At 41.0% G+C, this 26,210-nt stretch overlaps 1 protein-coding gene across 2 annotated transcripts in view; it reads left to right on the forward strand.

Annotated features, from left to right (window-relative positions):
• Positions 1 to 26,210, forward strand: part of LOC309672787 (rab GTPase-activating protein 1-like) — a gene marked incomplete at its 5' end in the record, with an annotated part of 117,408 nt that overhangs the window by 77,390 nt on the left and 13,808 nt on the right. The window contains 2 exons of one of the 2 annotated variants that reach the window (XM_082484381.1): positions 3,601 to 3,711; positions 23,348 to 23,440. In XM_082484381.1, the coding sequence (XP_082340507.1) occupies positions 3,601 to 3,711; positions 23,348 to 23,440 (204 nt within the window). Of the gene's footprint in view, positions 1 to 3,600; positions 3,712 to 23,347; positions 23,441 to 26,210 lie in introns of those variants that run through there. The other variant, XM_082484380.1, reaches the window with a different exon arrangement.

Here is a 26,210-nt window from a genome sequence, read left to right on the forward strand (position 1 = left end):
TCATTCCCATTTGGGGGGAAAAAATCCTGTAAATTTATCTTGAAGGCTGCCAAATGCCATTTCAAGTGCTCTGAAAGAAGTTTTATGTTTCCTTATCTGAAGACTGCTGTGATCTTCCCAGATTTATTAATGCATGAAAAGCAAATTGCAGAAAACTCTTTTATGTTTCAGAAATGCGGTAGCAGGAAGGGGAGCGCTTAGCAATAAGCTGCACATACCTCACATACGTAACGCTTTCCCGTCTATCAGAAGATCCTATCCCTGGCAGATAGCAGCAAGACATTCCTGGGGGTGGAGTGAGAGTGAATTTATCTTGGGAGTGAGGAGGTTTTTGCTTTGCTAAGCTAGCTGGTTTGCTCAATTCAGGAATTTTCCATTCACCTCTATTATCCACCAGCATATAAATCCCAACAACTGTAATTAGGGCTACTTACCTTAATTAGTTAACAGTTTTCTGCTGTTCACCTGTCCTTCTGCTGGCTCTCTTCTGTCGTACTGACTGCTTGGTTGAACCGCTTCTCCAAAAATTCCTGCTTTGGAGGTATGCTTTCAAAACTATGTCGTGGAGGGGACTGCATTCCTGTTCCTTGAGGAAGGCTGCTGCAAGGTAGATGTAGTGTTATCCAGAGAAGCGCTATTCGATTTAGAGAAATATGAAGCTGCACTACGTGGGGGTTTATTGTCTTTTGATAGATTATTCATCACTTCAGTGCTCAGAAACCCTGGCTGAGAGGAAGGTTCTGTATTGAAATGCCGGGAGGAGTGTGTAGTGCGGCCTCAGGAGGTGGTCAAGGGCATCTCTCTGATTGCCTTTTCCTTTCCAGTTCCTCTGGTGTAAGCATGCTACCAATGTGTCTGGGTGGATGTATATGCTTCAGTCAGTTTAATTCAAAAGATTTAGTTTAACTAGCTTGATACTTATAATTTTGTGTTCTGATTCAGAGCATAGCACAGACTGTTAACGTGGATGTATAATGCAGGTTCATAGGGATTTGTGGGCAGCGCAGCTTCATTAGCTTGAAACAACAGCTGAAAAACATCCTTTTTAAAGTAAAGATATGCATTAGCCAACATCAAAAATCAGTTGCTAGTTCTTACAATTGCTAGTTAGAACATGCCAAAATTACAAGCACTCTGTTAGGAATAGATATGAGAAGAATTATTTGGCCAATAATACAATAGTAACATGTAGATATATTGCTGTTAAATCATCATAACCTTTCAGTTTAAGATGGAGAAAAAAAAAAAGAGACTATAGGTTCTGGTGCATTTTTCCTTAAAAATAGAAATGCCTGTTGGCTAAAACAGGGGAGGGATTTGAGTAGCTGCAGCTGCGGAGTACATCTGATAATTTGCATTCTCCACCTCCTGCCCTTATTGCAGAATTAAATTGCTCTCTCATTAACATGGGAATGTTTGTTGTTACACCGCCTGCTCTCTCCCCTGCGCCTACATGACTATTCCAATGTAATGTCGGTCCCTGTTGGGAGCCTCCGAGCGGGTGCCAGCAGGGCGGGAGGGGTTGTGGGAAGGGACTTTCTTTACCTCTTACAACAGGTGCCTTTGTCAGCACACCTCAGAGGCAGCCAAGGAGGAGCCACTCTTAGCCTCACCCTTTTAACTTTTGCTACAAGGGAAAAAACCCACCCCACAAGGCAATGAAAGCGAAGAGGAAGCGGTCATTTAAAGCGCTTCGGAAAACCTCAGCAGAATTTAGCATAGCAGGTATGGTTTTTTGTATAGGTGACACAGAGAGCGATCTCGTGAGCTGGATACCGCTTCAGGATCGGAATCTAAAGTATCTCTGCTGTGGGAATTAATTGGGAAAATATTTCCAAGCCTTTGAAGAAAAATTTTTTAAAAATGCACTGTAGGTGCATTTCAAGAGAAAAATACCTTTCTTCCTCCTGCAAGGGTTAAGCATGATCAGAATCTGCTTTAGTCTCAGGGATTTAACCTCAAGAGCCACATTTTTTGTTTTCCATAAGCCTATTAGAACTCTCTCTGTTTCCTAGCAATAACATGTAATTTCCCCCCCTATTTAAGTGAAAGAGATGTTGGTGTTTTAATCCTGTACGCTACAGCTGTTGCTCAAGTTTCCTATTCAAATGCAAATAGCACCTGGTGCTATTTAGATACCCATGTAATCTTTGATAAGGATACTCCAGGAGCACAGGAAAAAGAGAAAAGCAAGGTGGGTCTGACCCTGTTTAATCTGGAAAGCGAGAGCGTAAATATATGCTGCCGGCAACTTGAACTGGAAATTTCTACCAGATTTGCAGCATCCAGCACATATTCTTTTTGGAGACAAACGCACAGCTGAAATGATTTAGGTTTCTCAAGCAGGTATGATTTTTCACCAGGAAGAACAAAAGGCTTCCAGAGAAGATAAAAATGTAGTGGATAAGTCCAAGCAGAAGTGCTGCTTTGGTTAGGAGTTTTACCTTGCCTGACTCTTCTGAAAGGACTTGCTTTTGGGGACATCTTGTTTGTTTCTTCAAATCACTAATTTTCTAGATTTTCATTTGTAGTTTTGAGAATATTGGTTCTTAATTTTTATTTTTTTTTTCAGATTTTTTTCCTTGTGTTTTTTTTTTTTTTCTTTCCTGTGTTGGAGAGATGTTACAATAAATGAATTGGAAAGTCAGGAGTGATTTGGAAGGCAGCTACACTATTTAAGACTCACGGACAAAAGATACCACATCACTTCTTGATTAAAAGCAAACCAGTCCCAGATTCAGGTTAAAAACCTTTTACTGTGGAAACTTTCAATTGCATAAATTGGTTTTATTTCATTTGGGGAAGTGCAAGTTTATTCAAGGAAGAGCTTACAGCCTTCATTGCGTTTTCCATGTCTGTTTTATCCTGTATTACAAAGGGGTAACTGAAGGACTCTTTTTAGAAGGTTATGACTTGATGCCATCATCTTCCTGCTAAAATGAAAAAGCATCTACGTGGCACAAGATGCAATTTGGATCTGCGTAAAAGAGAAAGTGAGTGCTTTTCAGGAGTTTAAAGGAGAGATTTAGAAACTTGTGGAAAACTTCAAGAACTGTCTGAAAGAAAGCATCATTACACAGGTCTGTGAATTTACAAATAAGGCAAAAGAGGCAATTCATTGGAAAGCGAGACTCTGCTAACAAGAATATCAGCTTTCCATGGGAGAAAACTAGATATAAAGAATAAACAATTGCTACAAAGTTTGAGAAGAACAGAAGTGATTTCAATCCTGCTGTCAAGCACTGACGGATCTTTTCTTGCTTAATACTAATCTGGTTTGGCTACTGCTTTTTCATCTTCAACCTCATCCTGGAATTAAAACTATTTCCCCAGCTTTTACCAAACTTCACCAAATGCCTTTTGCAAGTTGAGTGTTGGGAATGTGAGCAGGTGTTTCATATGTGCTTCCTGTGAGGATAAAAGGCACCCTCGAGAGGAAAACCCGTACGGGAGCTGATTTGCTGGCTCATATTTTCTCTTGTGACACTCCTTCCTCGTTAGCTTCTTCAGGTGGGTGTGAACAACTGACACAGAACTGAGCCAAGGTTCAGCCTTGGATTGTCAACCCGCTCTGGCCGCTAACGGCAGCTTGCCGGCAAAATGATGGAAGAAATCTCCATAATGGTGGCTTACGATGCCCATGTTTTTAGCCAGCTGTACGATGAAGACTTTCTGGCCAATCTGGTGGCAGTCAGCAAACCCAAATCTGTGGTAGGTGTTACTCTTGCTCCTTTGCCAGTAATGCTTAGGTTATATTATTTCCAGTAGTAAAGTCCTCCTGCTGAAAGCTATCTATTATTTATTTTCTCTTTTTACTAATTTTTCAGCAATTGCTTTCTTGCATCAACAAGATTAAAATAACATTTTATGTCAGAAGAGGTAAGATTATTAAAATAATATCTTTAAGGACTACGAAGTTTAGAAGAGGGTGACTTGCTCAGTAGTATAATAGTTAAAATAATATTTTAGAAATAATATTGAAATAATTAAAATAATAATTAAACCGGCAGATGACTGCACTTCTGTAACCGTGGGATCAGCACTAAATGATGTAAACATGATGATGTCTTTTAGCATGTCAATTAAAAATTTGGGCCAGATGCTCAATGTATACCCAGGGTCTGGGATGTAGGTCACTGTCATCCCTAAAGCTAAGAGGATCTGTCCCTTGCACAGGGATGGTGATTTAACGCCTTTTTACATTCTTTTGAAATCAGCATAAATATCTGTAAAAACTTTATAGTTAAACGTCCACTTCCTTTTTTCTGAAATAGCATATATCTTTATGCAAATGACATGTATAGTGTGGGCATCTTCCTCCGTCATGGAGAACCCAGCACTTGTAGGGAGCTGCACTGAAGGCACTAGCTTTGACTCTGAAGTCTGGTGCCAGAATTCATCTTTGGTCTCAAATTCTACAGCTGAGCCCAGGTGTGAGCCAGTCCACCTAGGAGCAGTCAAAAGAAGTCTTTGAAAATAAAAATGCATGTACAGGTATTGAGCTTAATTTGAAAGCAGGATACAGTTAACATTTCTGTCTAAATACAAATCAGGCTAATTATTTAGCAACCTGATCAAGCATTTGTGTTCCCAGATTTTGGTCTGTGTATGTGTTTGTATCCAGGTAGTTCATTAAGCTGTGACAAAGGGAGGCGTTCTCAGAAGAGAAAAAATTTGCTTTGTTGCTATCTTGTGTAAAACCTCTCCACACATATTTCCTGCTTGGGTTTTTCTGCCTGTCCATGCTCAGGTGCATGAACTCATCTCCTGCATCTCCTATAGACCTCCAGATCTAAACCAGAGTTCTGCCCAATCCCTTTTGTTGTCGTGCCTTTTTCTGTCTCTGGCCTCTTCTAGGCTAGAAATTACAAAGTCTGTTAGAATAGTTAGCTAATAAATCTGGAAATCCAATATACACAAAACTGTGTACTTTGATATGACCTGGTTGGAAATTGGGCTGCAAGTAGGCTTTAACTTACCAGCATACTTTTTCTATGCTGGGTATTTTTAATACCTTAATTCATTGTCCAGCCACAACCTTTTCTCTTTTTTTTTTGCCTTAGCTGATTGCTATGGCAGCATTTATTATTTTGACTGGAAGCCCAGAGTAGTATCTTTTCTTCAGATAGGTACCTGAGTTGCAATAGGATTAACAGGAGCCAGGTGCCCGTGGAGAAGGTACCTGCCAGCGGGCACTGGGAGAGACCCTTTTCATGAGTTTCTCAGAGAAAATGATGATAATGGTGGGGTATCCAGGATGCCTCCTGTCCTGAACTGCTTGCATGTTCTAGAGCCAGTACTGCAGTTGTTTAAATTAAAACCCTTGGGGCAAGAAAACATTTCATGGATGGCTTGCCCTGTAATTTAAATCTTTGAAAAGTGCTGCTTAAATGGGTTTGGTGATGGCCTCTTAAATTTTATATATCTTTGGAGGAAAAGTAATGGACACTGCATTATGTATCTCTAGATTCTTCCAGATCAGCTGTGAGTAATTGTTGTTAAGACCACCACCTTACAGCTCCACCTGATTTTTGCAACTCTGAAAATGTGATGAAATAACGTTTTGTTTTGTTTTGTTTTGTTTTTTAAATGTGTCTCTATAAAGTAACTACGTATCTACTAGTAAACAGATACTTAACGTGATACAACCGTGGGAGGGAACAGTATAATTGTTACTATTATTTATAAGATCTGAATGATTGTCTTTAGTGTAAACACATGTTCTTATCAACTTTTTTTGTCCTTAATCAAAGAGTATTGACATGTTTTAGTGCATTATGTACTAGTAAGTAAGAAATGTGTTTTTTTGCAGGGTTTACATAGGAAATACTTAACTACTCTTTTAAATGGTTTTGAAATATATTAACTAAGCAAATAATGGTGCAAACAACCTGACGAGGTTTAAGATGAAGCTCGACAGGATTATGATAGGTTTAGACAGTGCGTGGGAGCTTGCACTGCTAAGGGACGAGACCTGATGACTCAGAAAGTTTCTTTCAGTTCTCTGCTGTTATGTTTAATCATGGGACAAGGCTGCCAATTGGGATAAGTTGGGGCAAATCCTGTTGACTCTGTCCTGGTCATTTTACCAGATTGCACAAAGGTATGTATTGTACATAAAGTAACATTCTGCAGAAAGAATTTGCAGAGTTTTTGTTTATTCTGAGAGTTCATGTTAATACTACAGGTATTTTTGCAGTCTGGGATCCACCTGTTTGTTTGCAAAATCCAGGTTTCATTTATTTTTAAAAGAGTTTCTAGTGTGCTGCTGTGGTTGCAAGGAAGAGTTTTAAAAAAAGTTCTTTAAAGGCTTTCATCCTGGTCTGCAGTTTGGATGCCACAATGGTACTGTTGTAGTTCCAGAAATCTTGCAACTAGTAACTCATTGTAGTTCAATCGGGTTGTGCAATAGATCAGGGCGCACAGGTGTCCCTCTTGCACAGAGGAGGGAGTCACGTGTTACAACGTGAAATGGCCAAGGATTAATACCGAAACCAAACCAGGCCCAGATGATAGCTGTTGTGGGTTGCTTATGCTTAAGGCCAGCCCTGTGTAACCTTCTGACATGTTCAGTGACACATAGGCAATGAACTTTATGAGGAAAATGAGAATTATCTGCTGTTGTTCAGGTCCCATCAGTGGGAACCGATGTCAATGGAAAGAGTGAATTTTTCAGTGAAAAGTGTAGCAGTGGTTTTGTAGCGTTGCTTTGATGCACATAAATACCAGACAATTAAACAGGGGACTTTGATCTGAGATAATGTTTTGTTAAATATGCTCCAAAGCAACACTGTATGATAGTAATCCTCCAACATATATTTTAATAAAATTAGTCATATTGCAGTGTGACCATGACACATGGTTGTTTTGCTGTGTGGTCTCGCTTTCAAGATTTCAAGTTATTCTGAAAGCCTATGGAAGTGGACTGCTGTATAGTTTGTGCAAGAATTGAGTAGCTTTACTCTTAAGAAATTTCAATTCTAAACTTATCTGCAGAAAACTTGGACCCAAGGGGTTATAAAAATGGTATACTATGTGGTATAATCCTCTTAATCTGGAGTTGAAGGACATTCTTCTGGAAAGCTTCATTGTATTTTCATTTGCCTGCCTGCCTTGTTCTGTTTAGCTCTCTGTTCAGGGGAATTATCAGCCATTTCGTGGAATTAATTCGTGGTTACACGCCAGCAAACACTGCCGTGATGATTTCTAGGCTCTCAATTTCCCATCAAAGCTAAACTGAGGAGATTTCAGAGCGGATGGGTGAACTGCAAAGTGGGTGAAAAACTGAATGACCTGGCAGGAGCACAGGGGGTAGTGGTCAGTGGGCCAGTCTAACTGGCAGCTGGCTAAACATTGGTTTTGAGGGATGATACTGTTTAACATCTTCAGGGTGCGCCCCGCTTTTCAGATGGCAAAACCTCAGTTTTCAAGTCATAAAAGCTTGAGGGTGAGTGTTGGACACATGCGAAGGCAGGTGTGCTGTTCAGAGGAACCTTATCAGTGGTGGGCTGAGAGGAACCTCCTGAGGTTCAGCAAAGGCAAATGCAAGACCCTGGGTTGCTCCCTGTGGAGGAGTAACTCCATCGTCCGTGCAGGCTGGGGGCCAAAAGTCCGGATAGCATCAATGCAAAAGAGTGTTGGCAGTTGTGGTGGATGACAACTTCACACGAGTGAGGAGTGTGCCCCGGCGGTGATGAAGGCTATAACTGCGCACAAGCTGGTTTTACCAAGAGCACAGCCAATATGTGAAGTGAAATGGTTATTCCCTTCCACCCAGCAGTTGTGAGGCTGCATCTCACACACTGAATCCAGTTTTGAGCCCCCACAGAGAAAAGGGATGTTCACAGCCTAGAGCAAGTCCAATGGAGGGCCACTGGGAAGGTAGGGGTCCAGCTACATGAGGGAAGGGTGAGAGGTATGGGACATCTTAAGCAGTAGAATAGAAAGCTCAGGATGGACCTAATTGCAATCTTCTGCCACCTAAAAGAAGGTCCTAAAGAGGATGGAGCCAAACGCTTTTCAGAAGCATGCAGTGACAAGACAATAAGAAACGGTCACGATTTGAAGCAAAGCAAACTCTGGCTCAGCATAAGGGAAAGAAAGCAGTTCTGCTCAGGCAGGCCCTGGAATCTCCATCCTTGGTGACTTTAATGAGCAGCATGCTCTGGCTTTGAAGCTCTCCCTACCTGTGCAGGAGGTTGGTCTATATGCGCACTGGAGGGCCCTTCCAAACTAATTTTTTCTATGAGTCTCTAATTCTGCCTAGTGTGGAGTCTTGCAGTGAGGAGGAGCTGGCAGCATTTGAGCTTTTGAAGACCATCTTTCCCTGGGTGGCATTACCACAGGCATGCTGCTGCTATTGCTACTGCCAAAGGAAGAATAAGGGAGTTTGTGTGGTCGCTTTTATGAGAACTGGCTCTGCACAGCAAATATAATCCTCGGCTGCGCCCTTCCCTTCCCAACAGAAGGCGAGATCCTGCTCTGAGGATGTCTCTAGGAGCTGTCTCACCTCTGCCTCTTTCTCCTTTGTGGGGCAGGAGCAGCCAAGTTCTGCCCTGATCCTCTCACCTTGTCTTTGGAGCAGCAAAAAATTTCTTGTATATGCGTTAAATAAAATAATAAATTCTATTTGTTAAACAGGTGATCCAGAGAAACAAAAGCTCTCATAGTTCTTGTCTTTCCCTTCCCTTGATTGCTCAAGTCCCCTGTCTTTTGTAATTCCAGGACCCAGCCACTCTAATTGTTTTGATTATTAAGTTTTGTGCGTTCTGCTCATACCTGTCACCCTTCCATTTTCATTAGCTTTTCTCAATTTCTTTTAGCAGTACAAATCTTCAATCTCCCAAAAAATCAAATAAGCCATGTTTATATGGAATAGTAAAAATAACATGAAATATCACCTGAATTTTTGTTTATTAAAATTCTACATTTTTATTCTGCTTTAAGGAGTCAACCCCACAATGTTATCTTCTTCCCCTGAAACTCATCAAGATCTGAAGTTGGTGAAGGAAACTGCTCATATAAAGCTAATTAAATGGATTGTTGTATCAGACTGTAGTTTGCTTACTAACTTATTTTAAACTTGAGAGTATATATAATGTATACAAATATTAGTTTGGCTGCCATTTTTTTTCATTAAGACTTCGTTAGCACCTTTGGATGTTAAAGGTAAACACATTAAAATAAAATTCATTCCTTCCTTGGATTTCCCATGTTTAAAGGCTTTCCAGCATACTTAGGAAAACTGGCATAGCTTCTGCAATGTGAAACACCCGTCCATCCGCTGTCGTCTACAAATCCCTGTAGGCCAGCGAGGAGGTAGCTTACCCACGATGGGTAAGCTCCTGGTCCTTCCTGCTGCTAAAACTGGACTTGATTATGAAGCAGATGCTTGTCTGATAAAACTCACAGAATGCTTGTACACAAATCTAGCCCTAATTGTGGAAATGGTAAACAGTGAAGAAGCATATGTTTTATATTATGGTAATGTGTAGCTGGCATATAATTTTATTCTCATTCAGGCTTATGTGACCTTCATCACCTCTTTGTTATTAAATATGAAAATGAATAATTGGTACTAAAATACCGTGGGCTATTTATTTTTATATTGCATCCCATTTGTTTTTGGCTGTCCTAAACCTTCAATGTGCAGCACAATTTTGCTGGTTTATGTTATTAATGCAGAGTAGAAACTGTCAAAGGTGAAGCAGCAGCCTTTGGTATCGGGGCAGAAGACAGTCACAGCATTGGCAGGAGGGGAGAGCACAGTAGTGAACTCTGGTATGAGAAGCCGTCAGCTGCTGCTGGGTTGCACCCAGCCCTGGTCTTTGGTATTGCATCAGTGCACATCAGTCTAATGGTTTTCCGGTTTCTGTTAAACGTTCTGTGGTGCAATCTGCCTCTGACAGTGTCACTCTGTAGCCCATGTTTGGCATGGAGGTTCAGTTCCATGAAAATGAGAGAGGCAGTTCATCCTGCCCGCTGATTCACAGAGGTTAAGGCTGGGCAGATCTTCATCTTCCAATTATCTAAGCTTCATCTCTCTCATCCAACTTCATTCCGGTAGTGTTTTTTTAAAATTCAAAATTCTGTTAAATGCTCTTCTGGAAAAGCATCATTACGCTCTCATTTGAGCGTAACAGGAGGTGGGAAAGGTATCATTTTCCATGGTAATCTGTTCATCTCTTGCTGTTCAAAATGTTTCTAACTTGTCATTTAGATTCATTCTGGTTTCAGCTTCCCCTCTTGGATCTGGCATGCGTTTTTGTGACAGAGTACAGCATTCTGTACCATTACTTATTTTATCCCTGTGAAGGTACTTACATGCTGTGACCAACTCAGCTGTCTGTGCTCTCTTGTAGCACTGAGGAGCTTGAGCTCTTAAACCTCCTGCTGTGAGGCATTTACACCCTGCGCAAAACAGTTCAGTGGCTCTGCTCTGCATCCTTTTTTCCCAACTGCATCTCCCAGGACTAGATGCGGTATTCCAGTATTGGTCTCGGTGATGATCGAGGGTTAAAACTTCCCTAGTCATCTTGCTTTTTCCTGTCCTTGTGCATCCACACCGCAATGTATGGCCTCCGGCGCAGTGCCAATGCAGCTACTTATGGGGCCGTGTTATGAATAGTGCTGTTACAATTAATTTTTTTTTTTAAATGATCATATTTTTTAAGGATTATTTTAGTCAGCTTGCCATCAGGCAGTGAGGCGGGAGGGAGACGGCTGTGGAGGAAGAGGTAGGTCTTGCCCAGCCAATGGCAGGCTGCTTTTACAGCATATGCCTCACATTCCCCCATGCCTTATTCTTCCCAGAGAACAGAAAAGTTTCCAAACTTTCAGAAAAGTCCAAATGGGGCTTTCTTGGGACTGATCCCATCTCTTCATGGGATTCAACCCCAGCTGGAGGTCTACTGCTCCGTGCTGTAGTTAAGCCCTACGTACATTTGGTCAGGAGTTGTTACAGTGGTGTGTTGCATTGAGTAAGCTATTTCCAGGAATTCAAATATATATGTGCTATTTTCTAGTTCTCCTTCTTGTTCTTTACCGCTCTTTCTATCCATGCATCATCCACAAATTTTATTAATGTGGCTGTATTTTTCACTGCCAGGCCACTGATGTAATGTTTGATAGTGCTGGATCCTTTATGAGTCCCAGAAGACACCCTTTAGGATGTCATTAACCCAAAATGAAAAATTTCATTGAATAATGACTCCCTTTGACAATGGCTTTTTGACCCATTTCCTAAACTTTTTAATTCATGCTTTATGGCTATCAGATAGTCTTCTGGGATTTTGTTTTGTTTTGTATTAAATAAATCTATCATGTGGAAGTGAATCCAGTGCTAGAGAAGACTGTTACAACTCTGAAGTTATTTTTATCAATCAAACCTGTAGATAAAGAATAAAATGGGACTTGTATTTTATAAAATTATGTTGGTGTGGAACCAGTTACATTCCTACCTAGTCATCAGCTGGATCCTTATCAGCTCTGCAGAGCGTTTGTGTAGGTTTCTGGGTTTCAGACAACCAACCAAAGTCATCCAGATGCTTTGATTTTTGGTTCTTAAATATTGGTAATACAAATTTTCTTGTGGTCTAAGTGAATCTCTACTGTGTTCAAGGATTTACTAAAAATGAACATCGGTGGACCAGAGATCTCACCTGCTAGTTCTGTTAGTACTTCTGCTCTGCATAAAAACCTGCAGCCTGGTTTCCAACAGAGCAGAACTGTTTTCTGGACAATTATGACTTGTCCAAATCATAATTATTTTCAAGCTCTGATTATTAATGCATATGGACAACGCTTAGGAATCCTCTTGTTTTCAATATGCTCTAGAATCAAGTCCAGCCTAATGAAACTCAGAAAAGAATTTATACTTCTTTTCTTCTACATTTAGGTTTAGATATTATTTTATTTGTTCCTAGTTAATAATCTATATTATTTTCTGTTTAATTTCTCTTCATGTTTGAAAGCATTTCTTATTGTTGCCTTCTTATTGTCATTGGATCAAGATGGAATTGTTTAAGCAATTTCTCAAATAAGACATTTTATAAATAAGAACAGAATTTTTGTGATTAAACATTCAAAAGCAGGACATTTCAGTATTCTGGAGCTTCCTCATTTTCTTCTTAAACAGAATTCTAGGAAAATTGATACAAGTTTTTTCTGGGCACTCGAGAAACTCTGCTTCTGTTTTTGTCATTGCAAGCCACTTTTGGAGAAGAAATTTGAAATAAGTTTGTAGATGTTATTGGTTTGTATAGTCCTTAGTTTTAATGACCTTGAACATGTTGGGTGTCAGCATGAACCTTTGCAATTAAAGAAGAGCAGATGATGAGTTACTGTGTAAGGCCATATTTCAACATTTAAATGCAGAAATGGTTAAATTGGAATAAAGTAGCATTTAACTTATTTCTTTCCCCACAGCTGAGGTAGGTCAGGTAAGATTGATACAGCCACTTCAAATCTGTTTGATTCAGTAGTCATCGTATTAAGATGAGAAAGTGAAGGGGTCAGATGAAAGATTTGAAGCTCCTGAATTCTAAGCCTTCAGCTTTCTTACTTCGATTGTTTTTTCTTGTAGATTTCCATTAATATACTCCATTACATCTTAGTAAAGCTATATACAAACCCAAAAGCTTTGTGCATAATTAAAGCAAATGCAAAGTACATGTATTTATCGGTGTTCTGTCAGTGTCTCCATGATCAGTGTGTTCATCGACCTTGAAAGGAGTGCTAAAAGTAGATGAAAAGGCAGTTAATCTCTTTATAGAAGCCTAATTTCTTAATTACTAGAAGATGGAATAAAAGTTTCTGTAGGTGAATGTGTTAGTTAAAAATATTCTGTCTTCATTGCCTACAACAATTTTCACTGGTTTTGAACCCAGTTCTTAGAAGAATTTGGCACAAATTCACTGCCAAAGTTGGTAAATGTATTTCAGTGTTTTTTATCTTGTTCAGTTTGTGCTTTCGTGCACCTTTCAATATGCACATTCTTTCTTTATTGCTTCCTTCTAGCTGTGTCAACATGAACTTAGAAAAAAAAAAATACATTGACTGGAGTGTTGGTTACACTGGTCACTGGTGTTTTAAAGCTGTAGGCTTGTCGTGTGCTAAGAAAAATCCAGATGGTTTGATCTCAGAGTAGCATCCTGCTATGCCAAGACAAAACTCAGTGTATATACAAAGCATTGTAGTTGTGCTACAAGGTAGCATCACCAAAGTAATGCCAAGTTAAGATATCATGGCATTTGCTTGTCCTTTACCTTGGAGATTGTAGAAGCCAAGTGTGTAAGGAAGAACAAGCACACAGAGATTGTCCAGACTCAGGTTGAACTTCCATAGCAGGTCAGGCACGCTGAATTCTGTTATACCAAAACTGAGGGTCTCCTGCTTTCCATGGCAAGAGGAATGAGGCAGAGATCTTGGAAACAAAATTGGGCTTGCTGCTTCTTTGTGGCTGTTGGTACCAGAGGGTGAAAATAGTGGGAGCTAGATGTTGCTGCTAATATTAAGTGGCTTCCTCTTCTGCAAAAAGTGGGTGTTTTCCTTTTGTAGGAGCCCTTTCTTTTGTAGGGTGCTCTCTTCAGTGGCAGGAGCAGCTTGGTTTTCCAGCTGAAGTTGGCAGCATGGCCACATTCCATCTTCCGCCTTCAGCCCCTCCCTGCCTGATGCAAACTTCTTGCTTTTGTCAGTGCTTAAGATGCTTATGGAATTTTCCCTGCTAGATGATAAAGTACAAGGTCTTGAGTTCATTGGTTGTTGATTAGCCTGACAGGGTCTCAACTAGAGGTAGCGGATGAGCGCAGGTCTCTGCACAGGTGAAGTGTGAAGCTCAGCCAGTGCTAGTGGTGGTGGTGGTGGAACCAGAGCTAGGGCAGTGAAACGGCAGAAGGTTTAAAACCCAGAAAGCAGCCTTGTATATACAGGTTTGTGAATCGGTACACCTGCTTTGTATCTCTTGGGGCTGACATGCAGTGCTGCTGTGCATTCCTGTCCCCTGGAATGCTCTCCAGCAGCTGCTGGCGCTACATTAATGGCTGACTAGGGCTTTTAAACTCTCCTGGCCTGCCCTTCCTCCAGTTACCTGCCAGCTCCATGCCAAGGCATTTTGCAGGTACCGCAGAGGCTGAAAGGTACAAATATAGCAAAACTTGGAGCTTCATTTAAAGGCATTGAGGAAACCTCAGCAGATGAAGGATTACAGAGATAACAGAGCAGAGCAAGGATTAGTTATTGCAGTAAAATGCTTCAGTGAGCGTTCCTGCTGTCTTGGAAGTTGGACACTGTCCCACTTGTGTTTTCAAAATGTTGATCATATAATGTGTGGGTTTAAAGAATTTACTTTTTGGTTTAGGGGTTTAGCAGTTGTTTTTATGGAGCTGGGCAAGCAGAAAAAAGGCAAGGATTTTGAGAAGATGTGGTAAAAGTTGTGTTAGTTGCTGAAATATAGATAAAAGTATTTCACATAACAGAAGTGATTGTAGAGCCCTGACGTAAGTGTATAATGGTTCGGCTTTAATATAGAAAAGGTATGTATTTTCTGCTGGTGGAGTAACACGCTAAAAAGTAATTCCTCTTAGTAACTTGTGGGTTTGAAATATTTGTAAAATTAATGAAAGGTATGTTAGCATCAAGCACCCCACCACACATCAGAGAAGCCTGATTGTGAATTTAAACAGACTCTCAAATTTGAAGTGTGACAGCATTACAGTTTTCTTGCTACTGCAACAAATAATTGATTGTGAATTATATTGACACATTGAACGTGTTCAAAGAATACTGTGAGGTTCTTTACTGATGAATATGGCTTATCTGGGCATATGGTTCAGAGTTGTCATCTAGCACCCATCCTCCATCTCAAGAAGTACAATTTTTTTTCATCTTGTGCTGGGCACAGAGTGTGACAGGAGACAGATGTGTCTTGATAACTCAGCATAGTCTGGACAGGCAACTGGTTTCACCAGTCTCATAGCAGGTTTCAGAAGATGTATTCAGCTGGGGGTTTATTAGCTGAAAGCTGTGGTCTCTGTGAACTAAATATGTTCAATGGGACAGGTTTTACAACCTTGATAATATAATATTTTGAACCAGGTTACTGACCAGTTGCTAGCCTTGTGTTGGCAGTTTTCCCTTACGCGTGGTAGTGCGATTGGTCTGTGTTAGTTGCAACATCCTACGAACAAGGTTGGAAAGAGAACCCTAACACAGCTTAGCTACTTTCTGTAGTTGGGAACAGGTTGTTTCTTTGCTAAGTGATGCAAGAAAGTAACTGGGGACTTTTTCTTGAATTTCTGATTGTGTTGTCACAGGGATGGGGGTGAAGACTTCACTTGTCTTCCTGCTCACCCTTCTCTTCTATTGTTGTGATGTGTGAATAAGTACAACCAAAGCTCTAAAATTGTTGTGGGCAGATCTAAATCGGAATGAATGATGTACCTTAAAATGGGGGAGAGCTGATTTTGCATAGTCACTGAGGATATGTATAAAACCTTTAGCACCAAATGCTGTATACCAAAAGGTGTATGTATGTAAGGCATGCAGAATCACTTGGAACTGTTATGAGGTACAAACCAAAGAATAAATTCTGCAATGGAAAAACTGCTGCTGTTCATAATATCTGCGTTTTACAGAGCAGGGCCTTGTCCCAGATGACTGGGACAGAGATCCTAATCTGTGTCCTCAGGATATATTCATTTAGCCTATATAGAGATCTCATTGTTCGGGCATTCTTTAAGTTATGCTGGATAATAAAAATGATCTGTACCCAGATATTTTCCCTCTAGAACGTTTCAACTATTGGTATCCTTAACCACAGTATTGCTGTTGACTAGAGCCAATTTAAATGCAAAACGGGTGCTTGCTGACAAAGTGGATATAGCTGTTTCCTTTCACGGTGTGCATCTCAATGCTAAAGCCCTTATCTGCAGGGGAGAGGAAGCACTTTTTGTCTGGGTGAGCTGCTAGACATCAGCTGCAAGTATATAAAATAATCAGCCACTTCCAAGCACAGCTTTTAAGCCACTCAGAGTGTCTCTTTTTTGCTAAAACAAATAGAGTTGAAGTGGATAATAAGCTCTCCATATCTCAAAGTGAAAATGAATTTTTGAATGCTGAAAACCAATTTGGGAGTCTGAAAAGGAGTGTTTAGAAGAATCTCTGCCACAAGGCAGAACATGCTTTCCTTGAGCCTTTTTTTTTTTATGCAGATTCCTATGCAGTCAATATATGTGAGCCTGAAACACAAGCACTGGGGTGAGTGCGAAAAATACATACCAGTGTTTAGAGCTACATTTCAGGGAATCTGAATTTCATTCTCTTTTCCTGGATTGCTGCTGGATTGCTGTACAGTGAGGCTTATTGAATATCTCTTGGTCTGAGCTTACTCTTTTAACTTGGTTAACAGTATTGCTAACTGAGCCTAACTAAGCAGATCTTTAAAACAGCAGGGCTATGGAAGAATAATGTGTTATGCCAGGTTCAGCAGGTTTAGATGAATGGAAATACATTGTAGAGATTAAAATCTGACAGATCGGGCGTTAGAAATCATCCAGCGTCACTGACTGGGATGACTGCCATTTTGAATCACAGCAAATTGTGCAGGTACTCTGTAAATTTTGCAACCTGCCTTTCCCCTCTTTTTATAAATTCCTGTGGGAATCAGTTGCAACTGAGATGTTTTGATAATGAACTGAAGTGGAAGAATTAAATAAAAATAAAAACTCACAGCAAAGCTGGTTTCCTTTGCCTCCAGCCAGTTTTCAAATTGGATTTGTTTTGTCCTGAAGACTCTCTTCAGGAGGTCTTACATCTACAGAGCTGGCAACGAGGTGACTTGCAGAAGGAAGAAACCTCTCCCCCTGCAATGAAGGGATACTTAGGTGGGGTGGTGTGGAGTAAGCTGCTTTGCTGATATAAAAAGAGCATTTCTGTCAGATCTTTTTTCCAAACGCGAGGTGCAGAAGAGATGCTGTTCTGCAGCAGGCATTCAGATGGCCACACATTAAGCAGACAATCTCTTCAACACAATGTACGTTTCCAAGGAATTTCAGGGAACATCTCCTTCCTGCCAGCGTAGATGGTAAAATAGCATCTGACATTCGGGGCTTTTATTGTGCCGCATGCAACACGCAAGCTTGAGTGGAATAACAGCACCGTGGACCCACCTTTATCCACTGTGATGAGAGTTGGCTGGTTGGCCCAAGCATCGCAGGCTTTGTGCTGCGAGCTTGCCCAAAGCCAGGCTGCGATGAGGATAACGCTAGAATTGGATGATGTCTGAGAGGCTGCTTCACAAAAACTTTTTGATCATGTTGCCCCAAACCCAGGGGTTAGACGATGTTTAATGAGGTTTGTGGTGTGTTTTAGAGTGTCTGGGTCCTGAATGCAATGCTGTAGCTAGATGAAATGCTGATGAGGGCTGTTCCACTTGATTTCAAACCTGTGGCAAAACAGTTTGTTATCAGCAAGCCCTTCACCACACGGTGACAAAAGGAGAAATGGGAATTTCTCAAGCTGTGTTCCAGCTTGTGAATTTTCTTCAGGTAGCAGCTGATTTTAATCCCTACATTTTTTCTGCAATTGAATGGTGCAGATTTTCTTCTCTACAGACTACTCAGCGCAAATAGTTTTGTGAGAAATTTTGATTTGCCATTTTTCCTCTCAGATTTTGTTTGTGGCATCTCATTGGAGATACAGTTGTTGAGATTGTATTGCGTAATACCTAAATTTGAAATCCCACTCACCCCCTTTAAAGTCTAATCCAAGAGACGAGTTTGTTGTGTCAACATGTTACTGTGGGTTTTGTTCTTTCTTTTCCATCACTGCATCCTCCCAAAGGAAAAATGAGTTGCTTATCTACTTCTGAATCTTATTGCCAGTGACAGACATTGCAAGATACTTCTTTGTGCCTTTTGGCAACTGCATTTTAAAAAAAGGGGCAATATAATTATCCATGGCAATGACTGTACACACCAGTGGAGCACTGAGTTATTTTCTTCATATGTTTTTGTTACATTAAAGCTTTAATTTCATCTAATAAAGTGTTTAAATAGAGCTGTAGTATCCTTCCTTGAACCTGATTTAGTTCTTTTAAATACGAAGTATTAACTAGAACAAATTGATACAAAACTTTGAGTGTGAACTAAGACGATGCTTTTGATCTGAAATTTGTTGTTGCTAATCTGCTGTTTGAGGTTCTGTTCAAAGTTTACGGTCTTCATATGACACACTTGGCAGAACCAAGCGTCATTTTGAAATTAACTTGCTTTTAATATTGTTTTAAAGCATAATATAAAGAAAATTAACTATGCACAAGCATAACTCCTATCTCCTCACAAGGAGCACATGTAGCAGTGGTTTGTGAGAGCCTCCTGCAGCCGGTACTCCTGTGTGCAAGGGCTTAGCCAGGTCTGAGGGAGCCCAGGCTGCTCCCGTTCACCTCCAAGCCGGGCTCCCAAGCATTACATGTGCTTGGAAATGATCCTGCTTTGTAACAGTGGGAAGAGTCTGGCCTTATCATGGGGATCGCAGCCCAAGATGTGTGCAGTGGATGGATAAAAGGGAAGCTGGGCTGCAGCCAGTGTCAGTGGTTGCTATCAGTGCTTGCTCAAAGCAAGCTCAGGGTCTCCTACATCCATCATCAGCACACAATGTAACCCTGTCTTTGGAGGTATGCAAGTCCTCTGCCTCAATCTTGAAATACCAAGCAAATCCATCACCAGTGAAACAGAAAAGTAAGTCACCTGCTTCAAGAATGGGAAAGGAAAGCATTGCACATTTTGTTACTTGGCTTTTTCCTTTGTGGTTTTTTTTTTTCCTTCCACATTGAGGTGAGAACTAGAGAGGAAAAAATACTAAGTGCAGAGATCACTGAATATTGGTTACATTGTTAGTGAGATGGGACAATATATTTTTGAAGTGTTTATGCAGTGCTAGATAGAGAAAAGAAGTGGGAATCGGGGAAAGAGATACTGTTTTGTCTGGCATTGTAGCAGTGCTGGAAATTAGAAATCAGGTAATAGGATTTTTCTGTCTGGATCAGCCTCTGGCTGTCTTCAATATGTTCAGGAAATCATTTTACATCTCTGCTTCCATTTCCTTGGCTGTCAAATGAACATAATGATAACTACCTCCTCTGAGTGCTCGTGCTTCATTAGAGCAATAAAACATTTTGGAGGAAGGAGTCATACATATGTGATTTATTACTCCAGCAAGGTCAGGCTGAACTGTCTGTAAACAGCTAAAGAAATTGCAGAATGAGAGAAAGGTCTCCTGGAGCTGAGTGGTTTCTGATGCTCGGCACACTGCCAGTGTGCAGGATTGCCAGAGAAAGTGAAGCAGATCTTTCCAGCCCTGTCTGAACAGAGAGGCAGCTAAAAACAAAGTATTTTTGTTTCTCACCTGCCACATATCGCCTCACTATAGTGAGTCCTTTGAGCATTCAGTGCACTACTCTGTTGGGGTTTTTTCAGAAAGAGGTTTTGCTTGTTCAGTTCTTCTGTGTGGATGTTTTATTAAGATACTCTGCATGGCTTTTTCTCTATGTACAACTAGTTGTGACATGATTTTGTGCTTGAACACAATAAAATAAAACAAGTCAAGGAGATAAGATACTGTGATAAACAGATGAGCAATGTTTATAAACCATAAGAGTCTCCTAAATTTGATAACCATCGGTTCTAGCCAATATACTCCATGGTGCTAAAGAAAGAAGAAATCAATATTGCAGAAGCTTTTACAGAAAATTTATGAGCACACTTTGTTCAGGAGCAATCCATGAAGATTGAAGCATAGCTAGTACTATGCACTTACTTATGAAAGGGCTTACAGAGAAGTCTCTTGTTGAATTCACAAACTGTTTCAGGGAATTAAATTGGGGAATATGGAAATGGGCTTTTAAACTTTTTGTTGTTGTTGTTTATTAGTGTATACCCAGAAGAAAGTGCTGTCGTAAATTATCAAAATCCTTTGAGTAATGTGGCTGAATAGACAATAACAGTGAAGCATAGTCCCTGCCAAAGTTATTAAGCATACCTGCTCAAGTTTATATTTTATGGGATAAGTGGATTAGTATGGACTGGTCTTCTAATAGGAATTCCCCATCCCATCCTCCCTCCCCCCCCCCCAACCTTTAAGACAATCTTTCACCCAATTTAATTACTTTCCAATTAAGACAAGATTCTAGCATAAATAGATATTAACATGCATAAGTCATGATATTCTTTCAACGAGCACAGAAGTCGTTTTCTGTGTCCCAACATACTCCCTCACACCCTGATGCTTACACCTTTTGTGATTTGACCCCTGTTTCAGGTATTTATTACTGTTAACATTAGTAAGAAAGTGTTGCCGTGCTGTTTGTTTGCTGGAGAGCACACCAGGCATGCCCCTTATCCCAGGCCACGGCCGCAGCGTTCATGGATAGCTCCTGTAGTGGTGAAAGAGGGACCTTATCCCTCATGAAGCCACAAGGACCTACACATGGTCCTACTCACAGCTATGAATTAAAATTTACGAAAGTAAAGAAGAACATACAGGTAAGAACAGTTGGTGGGAAGAGTTACCAGGCATTAAGAAATGGTTAGTTGTCAGCGAGTGGAAACAGGGACTGTGAAGATGGTGGAGAGCAGAGTTAAACTAAGCAGCTGACTCTCATTCTCCCCTGCTCATCATACAGTTTTTGATGTGTGTTCAGATTAGTTTCTGGTGTTGTTGAGGCAAATGATTTAGTGCCAAATAGACTCTGTGCAAGTTAAGTTCTTCCTCATCTCGATAGAGAATACAAGGTGAAACCAGAGAAATAAAGCTCCTCTCAGGCAGCTTAAAAAATTAGTATTTAAAAAATGAGCAAGGGGAGCTGCATGCTGCTGGCTGCTGCGTGTGGAGGCTGTGTTACCAAGAAGCAGCAGTCATCTCTTCATGCACAGGCTCAGCCTGGTGAGGGACAGCTGTGGCACAGTCCCCAGCGAAGGCATTTGGGTCACAGCAGTGCTTTATAACCTACTTGCTCTCTCAGTAAGCGTTACTCACTTCATTACCTTTATGCTGTATTTTGCCTTTATCTTCTGGATTATAACAAGAACTATGATTTTTGTTCACAAGCAATTTAAGCAAACCTGGTGGTTAAAGGGAAAACCTGCTGCTCCAGACAGCTGTAAAGGTGAAGCCGTTGGTGGGTCATTGCAGTGGTCAGTGGAGGCAGTCCCCAGCACCCAGTGCTGGGCTGGGGTGTGTACAGCACTTCTCGCATAAACATGGGGGGCTCTCCTGCACATGGGGGAACTGCTGGGGGGGAAAGGATTGTGATTGTGCCATTCTTACCTTTGCTTTCCACTCTTTTCTCCCTATTTAAACAGAAAAAAAAATTATCTTACATCTCTTGTTCCTTCTCATGGTGGGATTCTTACTGAAGTATTCATGCGGCTGTGTGAATGGGAGGCTTGTCTCTATCTCTCTGTAGTAAGACTTACTTCCTATGTGTACTTTAAAGGCTTTAATGAAAAGTATCAAGAATCAGGAAAATCTTCGGTTGAACAGATCATCTTCTCAGTTACACCTATGTTGCACCTTTTTGCCATACTGTGCCACAATGTCTCCCTCATATTTATCTTTCTTTTCTGCTGGTTGCATATTGGAACACAAAACTCACAAGAGAACCAGGTTTGGAGGGTACCCTAGTAACAGCCCAGCCTGGGAGCCTTGGATCTGTTTCTCTGAATAAGATGCCAGTAAGCATCGTGGAAGGAGGGAGTAGATCAGGCTTTGGATGTGTGATTGGTTCGCTTCATTTAAAATACTACTCTGAAATTATTTCATATTCTTGAATATTAAGTAGCCTCAACAATTTCAAGTTGCAGCTAGGGTAAAACGGGCTCTGTTTGCATCTTTAATGTCGCTCAGTTGAAACGTAAAAAAGCATCTCTGATTTAGTCATTTTCATTTCATTGTATTTTGCACTATTTAGAGTCATCAGAATGACATTCTCCTGTATATTTGTCCAAGGTTCTTCATGTTTTTATGTTTACCCTTTTCTCTTTGCTTTCTTTAGAGGGGGTGGTTTAAGATTTCAAAGATTTCATCAGTAATTATGGGCATTAGTGCTGCTTTATTGGTGCTCCCTGTGCACTGCGCTTTGCAGATCATGGGTTTCACTTTTGCTACCTGTACCTCCCAGAGGCCTCTGCAGTGACACTGAGAACTTGCTTGGTCCCTTCCTGTGTCGCAGAGGAAGGAGGTATTATGTTGAAAACCAATAAAGGAAAAAACACCACCAAAACTACATGTAAACTCATATCTCTGCTCAGTGGCAGTAATGTTTTGCCCTAAGGCAAGGTGACAGTGGCATGTCCTCACACCAGGAGTCAGCTAGACACAATCGATATAGGCAAGAGGAACAGATATATACATAACAGATCCAGGCAAAGCGTATCTTTACAAGTCATGATGGTACATCATGTTAGGGATCTCTCTGGCTGCCAGCAGATGATCCGACATTTAACAGGGCGGGCTTCTTGTTGTTGTATGGTAGGGACAGAGTAACGCTGTCAAAGGTGTCCAGATAAAGATGGGATCGCTCACGTAGCACAATGTACCAAATTAAAAGGTCAAAGTAAAGCAGAGGATCTCAATTCTTTGTTTAAAAAACCACAGGTATTCTTTGTGTACCTTGTTTTAAGTTGAAGTTGTGGTTTTCCAGAAATCAAGCTGTCTGGGACTTGACCTTTCTGCACGGTTGTTTACCAAATTTGCTTGTGATTTCTATGTAGCTGCCTCACTGTTTCCCTGCTGCAGCTGGAAGGGAGCACTGCAGCGTCTCCACCTTTGCCTAGGAGAAGTCTGATGCCAGACTTCATGAGGGCATCAGTCACAATCTATAATTTAGATATTAATACTCTTTCAGCAATAAAAAAAACATTACTTTGATCTCTCCCTGGGAAGCGTCCAACCCTTTTGCATGCACACTCCTTTCTTCTAATCTCACTTTTAACAGTTTTCTTGCTAAGGCATTGTTTTGTTGAATCATACCTATCAAAGCATATTTTCCTTTTCCCTGTTCTCTCACTCCTGTTGTTCACAGTTTTTTTTCTTCTTGTTAGTCTTATTAAATGTCTCTCCTTCACTCGTTTTCCTTTAAATGCTTGAATAATTAATAGTACTAGGCACAGAAAGATTTCTGTCGATGTGAATGGTATTGCTGAGTAGGGAAAAGGGGGCAACGGGGAGTGACTTTATTTGGCAGCAGCTTTCCAGCACTACCTTCGCTTCCTGTTTGCAAGAAGAGCTTTCAGACAGCCTTTCTGGTGTGTCTTTAATCTTTAAATGCATGTTTTCCAAATGTGTTCCACAGGTGCCAACAAAGAAGCTGAAGAAATATGAGAGAGAGTACCAAACAATGCGAGAGAGTCAGCTGCAGCAGGAAGATCCTATGGACAGATACAAGGTACGGGAGATGCTATATGGGAACCTGTTTCATTGGCTGAATCCCATGGGGAGTGACCCGGTTCCAGTGGTTAAGCAGAGGTGCATGTACCGCGCTCACCTCTCTGGGATATGCTGATGCAGATTTTAGGGAATTTAAGTGACAGGTGAACTCATCCCCTTTCTTGAACAAGCACTTTGAACTCTTGGACTTAGTGTTTTTTCCAGGAATATTTCAATCACAATTTGTAACTCTCAAGACATCTGCAAGTAGCCACATATAATATTTTTCTTCTTTCAGTTTATATGTTTGTAGGTAACTCTCCTGCTGTTGCACTTTTACGGGAAGTCTTCATGAGACGCAGAAACAAAGGGTGATTCTCAGCTACAGACACAAAAAGGAGAAAATACACATTGTTCTAGCACAAGCTGTGTGCAGTGGCATCCACAGAGACTTTTGGAAGATGAACTCTTCCTTGACTGACATGATCCTTACTATTCATCTCTGTTTATACCAGGCGTTAGTAATTTTTTGTTAATATAATGTCTAGTACAGTGGGACTCAGAGCTCTCCTGGGGTCCCAAGGTACTACTGCAAGAGAATTAATAGTAATAAATATCCTGCTTTAAAGCAGCAGAGAAATAAAAGTTCAGTTATTAATATGATAGCTTGATAGTTCACCAAAAAAAGCGTAGTTCTTTAATTTTGGATCAGCATTGCTTATCTTTCTAATGTATTTGTTTTTATTGTCACTGCTACATTCTGTTGCCATCGATTTTTGTGTGATGGAGGCTCTGCCTCCAGGCATATACTTCACTTAGTGTTCAGGATCCATTTATTGCTTAGCCTGTTTTGAAAAATTCAGTTTTCTTTAGGTGAAGCTGCCAGAGGTGAAGCCCACTTTACTGCCCATTGCCCAGGTTACCTGGGAACTGTCATTGCTTATATATACCTGTACTGTTTTCCTGCTGTTCTTCATTGTGCCTTAATATATTAAGTGACATTGCAGTTGGTACGGAGTCTATAAGGAGTGCGGAGTAGTCAGTAATCATACTGGGTGCAACAGGTTTACGTGGTCTGTGAATATAAGGAAAGTGCACCATGTTCAGAAAACCACAATATGAAAATCTACAGTGAAAGACTATGCTGTAATTCGTAAATGTGACAAGATAAAGCTACAGGTACAGAGAAAGTAAAACTGCCTTTTTCTTTTTAAGTATTTACCTGTGAAAATTATGTTTTGAGTATAGTTCTTTTGATGTCAAAGGGTGTAGATTTTATTGTTTGTGAGAACTAGGATTGCTGTAGCAGCTGAGAGCCAATAGTGAGTATGATCTATTCAGAAAAAAACACAATTTGCTGTTAAGTATTTTTCCAGTGGTTCGCTTATAGTACTGTGGAATTAAATACTTAGAAAACAAATAAGGCTTTGTTAAACCTCTGTGGAAGCATATTAACTAGTTAATCTTGGGAGCTGGATGGTGAAGAACATCATCCCCAAGCTGCAAATGAGGACATGGAAAGTGACTCTTCGGCCACTGTTTATGTGAGTCACTGTCACAGTCAAGATCACAGCCTGGCATTTTGGCTTGCACTTTTGAAACTCATTGTGTGATTTATTTTTTTTTATTAAGCTGGATTGGGTCTGATCCTCTTAGCAATGCTGTGATTAGAGAGAGTCCCTGTAACTGGTTAGTTGCACATTAAGTTCAAAGTTCGGATGCATTCTTCAGCTGATGGGTGTCATGGAGAAATGCTTGTAAGTGCTCTCTGTTCCTTGTCTTGCCTGTTTGATTTTATTAATATGTCGAGCTGAGGTTGGTAGGAATTGACATTTCAAGAGTGTTTCCAAAGGGCAGCAAGAAGGACAAGCTGTGTGGATCCTCACAGGCAGAAAGTGGAGAGCCAAGTTTGCTTGTCCCTTAAATGATCGCTCTGCAGCCCATGTGTTTAGAAATGCATTTCAGTTTGGCAGAATCAGTGCTAGGCTTTGCCCAGCCAGGCTTGGTTTTGGAAAGGACTGAATCTACGCTGCTGAAAATCCAGTATTGCCTCTGAGCACAGTGCTGCTGTTAGCTCCCTCTGGCCTTGTGCGCTCTCCGTGTGGGCTGTGCCCTGAAGGCCTACATAGTTGTAATTTTTACAGTTTCTCTTCCCAGAACAAAATGAGCATTTCGTTTACTGCCCAGGAAGGGGATGTTTCTTGGATGGGATTACTGGAGTGGAAATCCCTGCAGCATATTCTTCGTATAGGTCAAGAAGGAAAGAGGCTTTCAGTCTGTTGATAGTTTTTAGGTTAGAATTTTTGTTGGTTGCAGCGTGTTACAGTTTTTATTGCCAATAGAGATTTGTCAGGACCACAGAGACATTGGCACTTCTGAGTTGCATGTCTTGAGTAAGACACCTCCCTGTGACCTGGCCCTCAGTGGCAGTGGCTTGATGGACTGTTGAGAGAGTAGAAGATGGGCCGTGCGTGGCACTGGGGTGGGAGCAGCCATGGCAATGGCAGTGGAGCTCCTGCTGAACTGCCATCTTTTCCTCCTGGTCCATCCCTGCTGTGGTGCCAGTGGTGCAAAGGGAACTTGTCAGAGCTGACGCAGCTCTTGCATGTGTGTCTGACTTTCACCCGGGCATCCAGGGGATACCAGAACCAAACCAGAGCAGTGTGAGAGCACAGCCATGCTTCTTCCTCTCCTTCCCACCGCTCGGGTCCTAGAGGTGTTTGAAAACACGGGGATGGTGGGGCTGAGCAGCCCCCTGTGAAACGCCAGGAAAGAGATGCTTCCTGCCT

This window comes from Vanellus vanellus (genome assembly GCF_965231255.1).
Source record: "Vanellus vanellus genome assembly, chromosome: 5".
Classification (NCBI taxonomy): Eukaryota; Metazoa; Chordata; class Aves; order Charadriiformes; family Charadriidae; genus Vanellus; species Vanellus vanellus.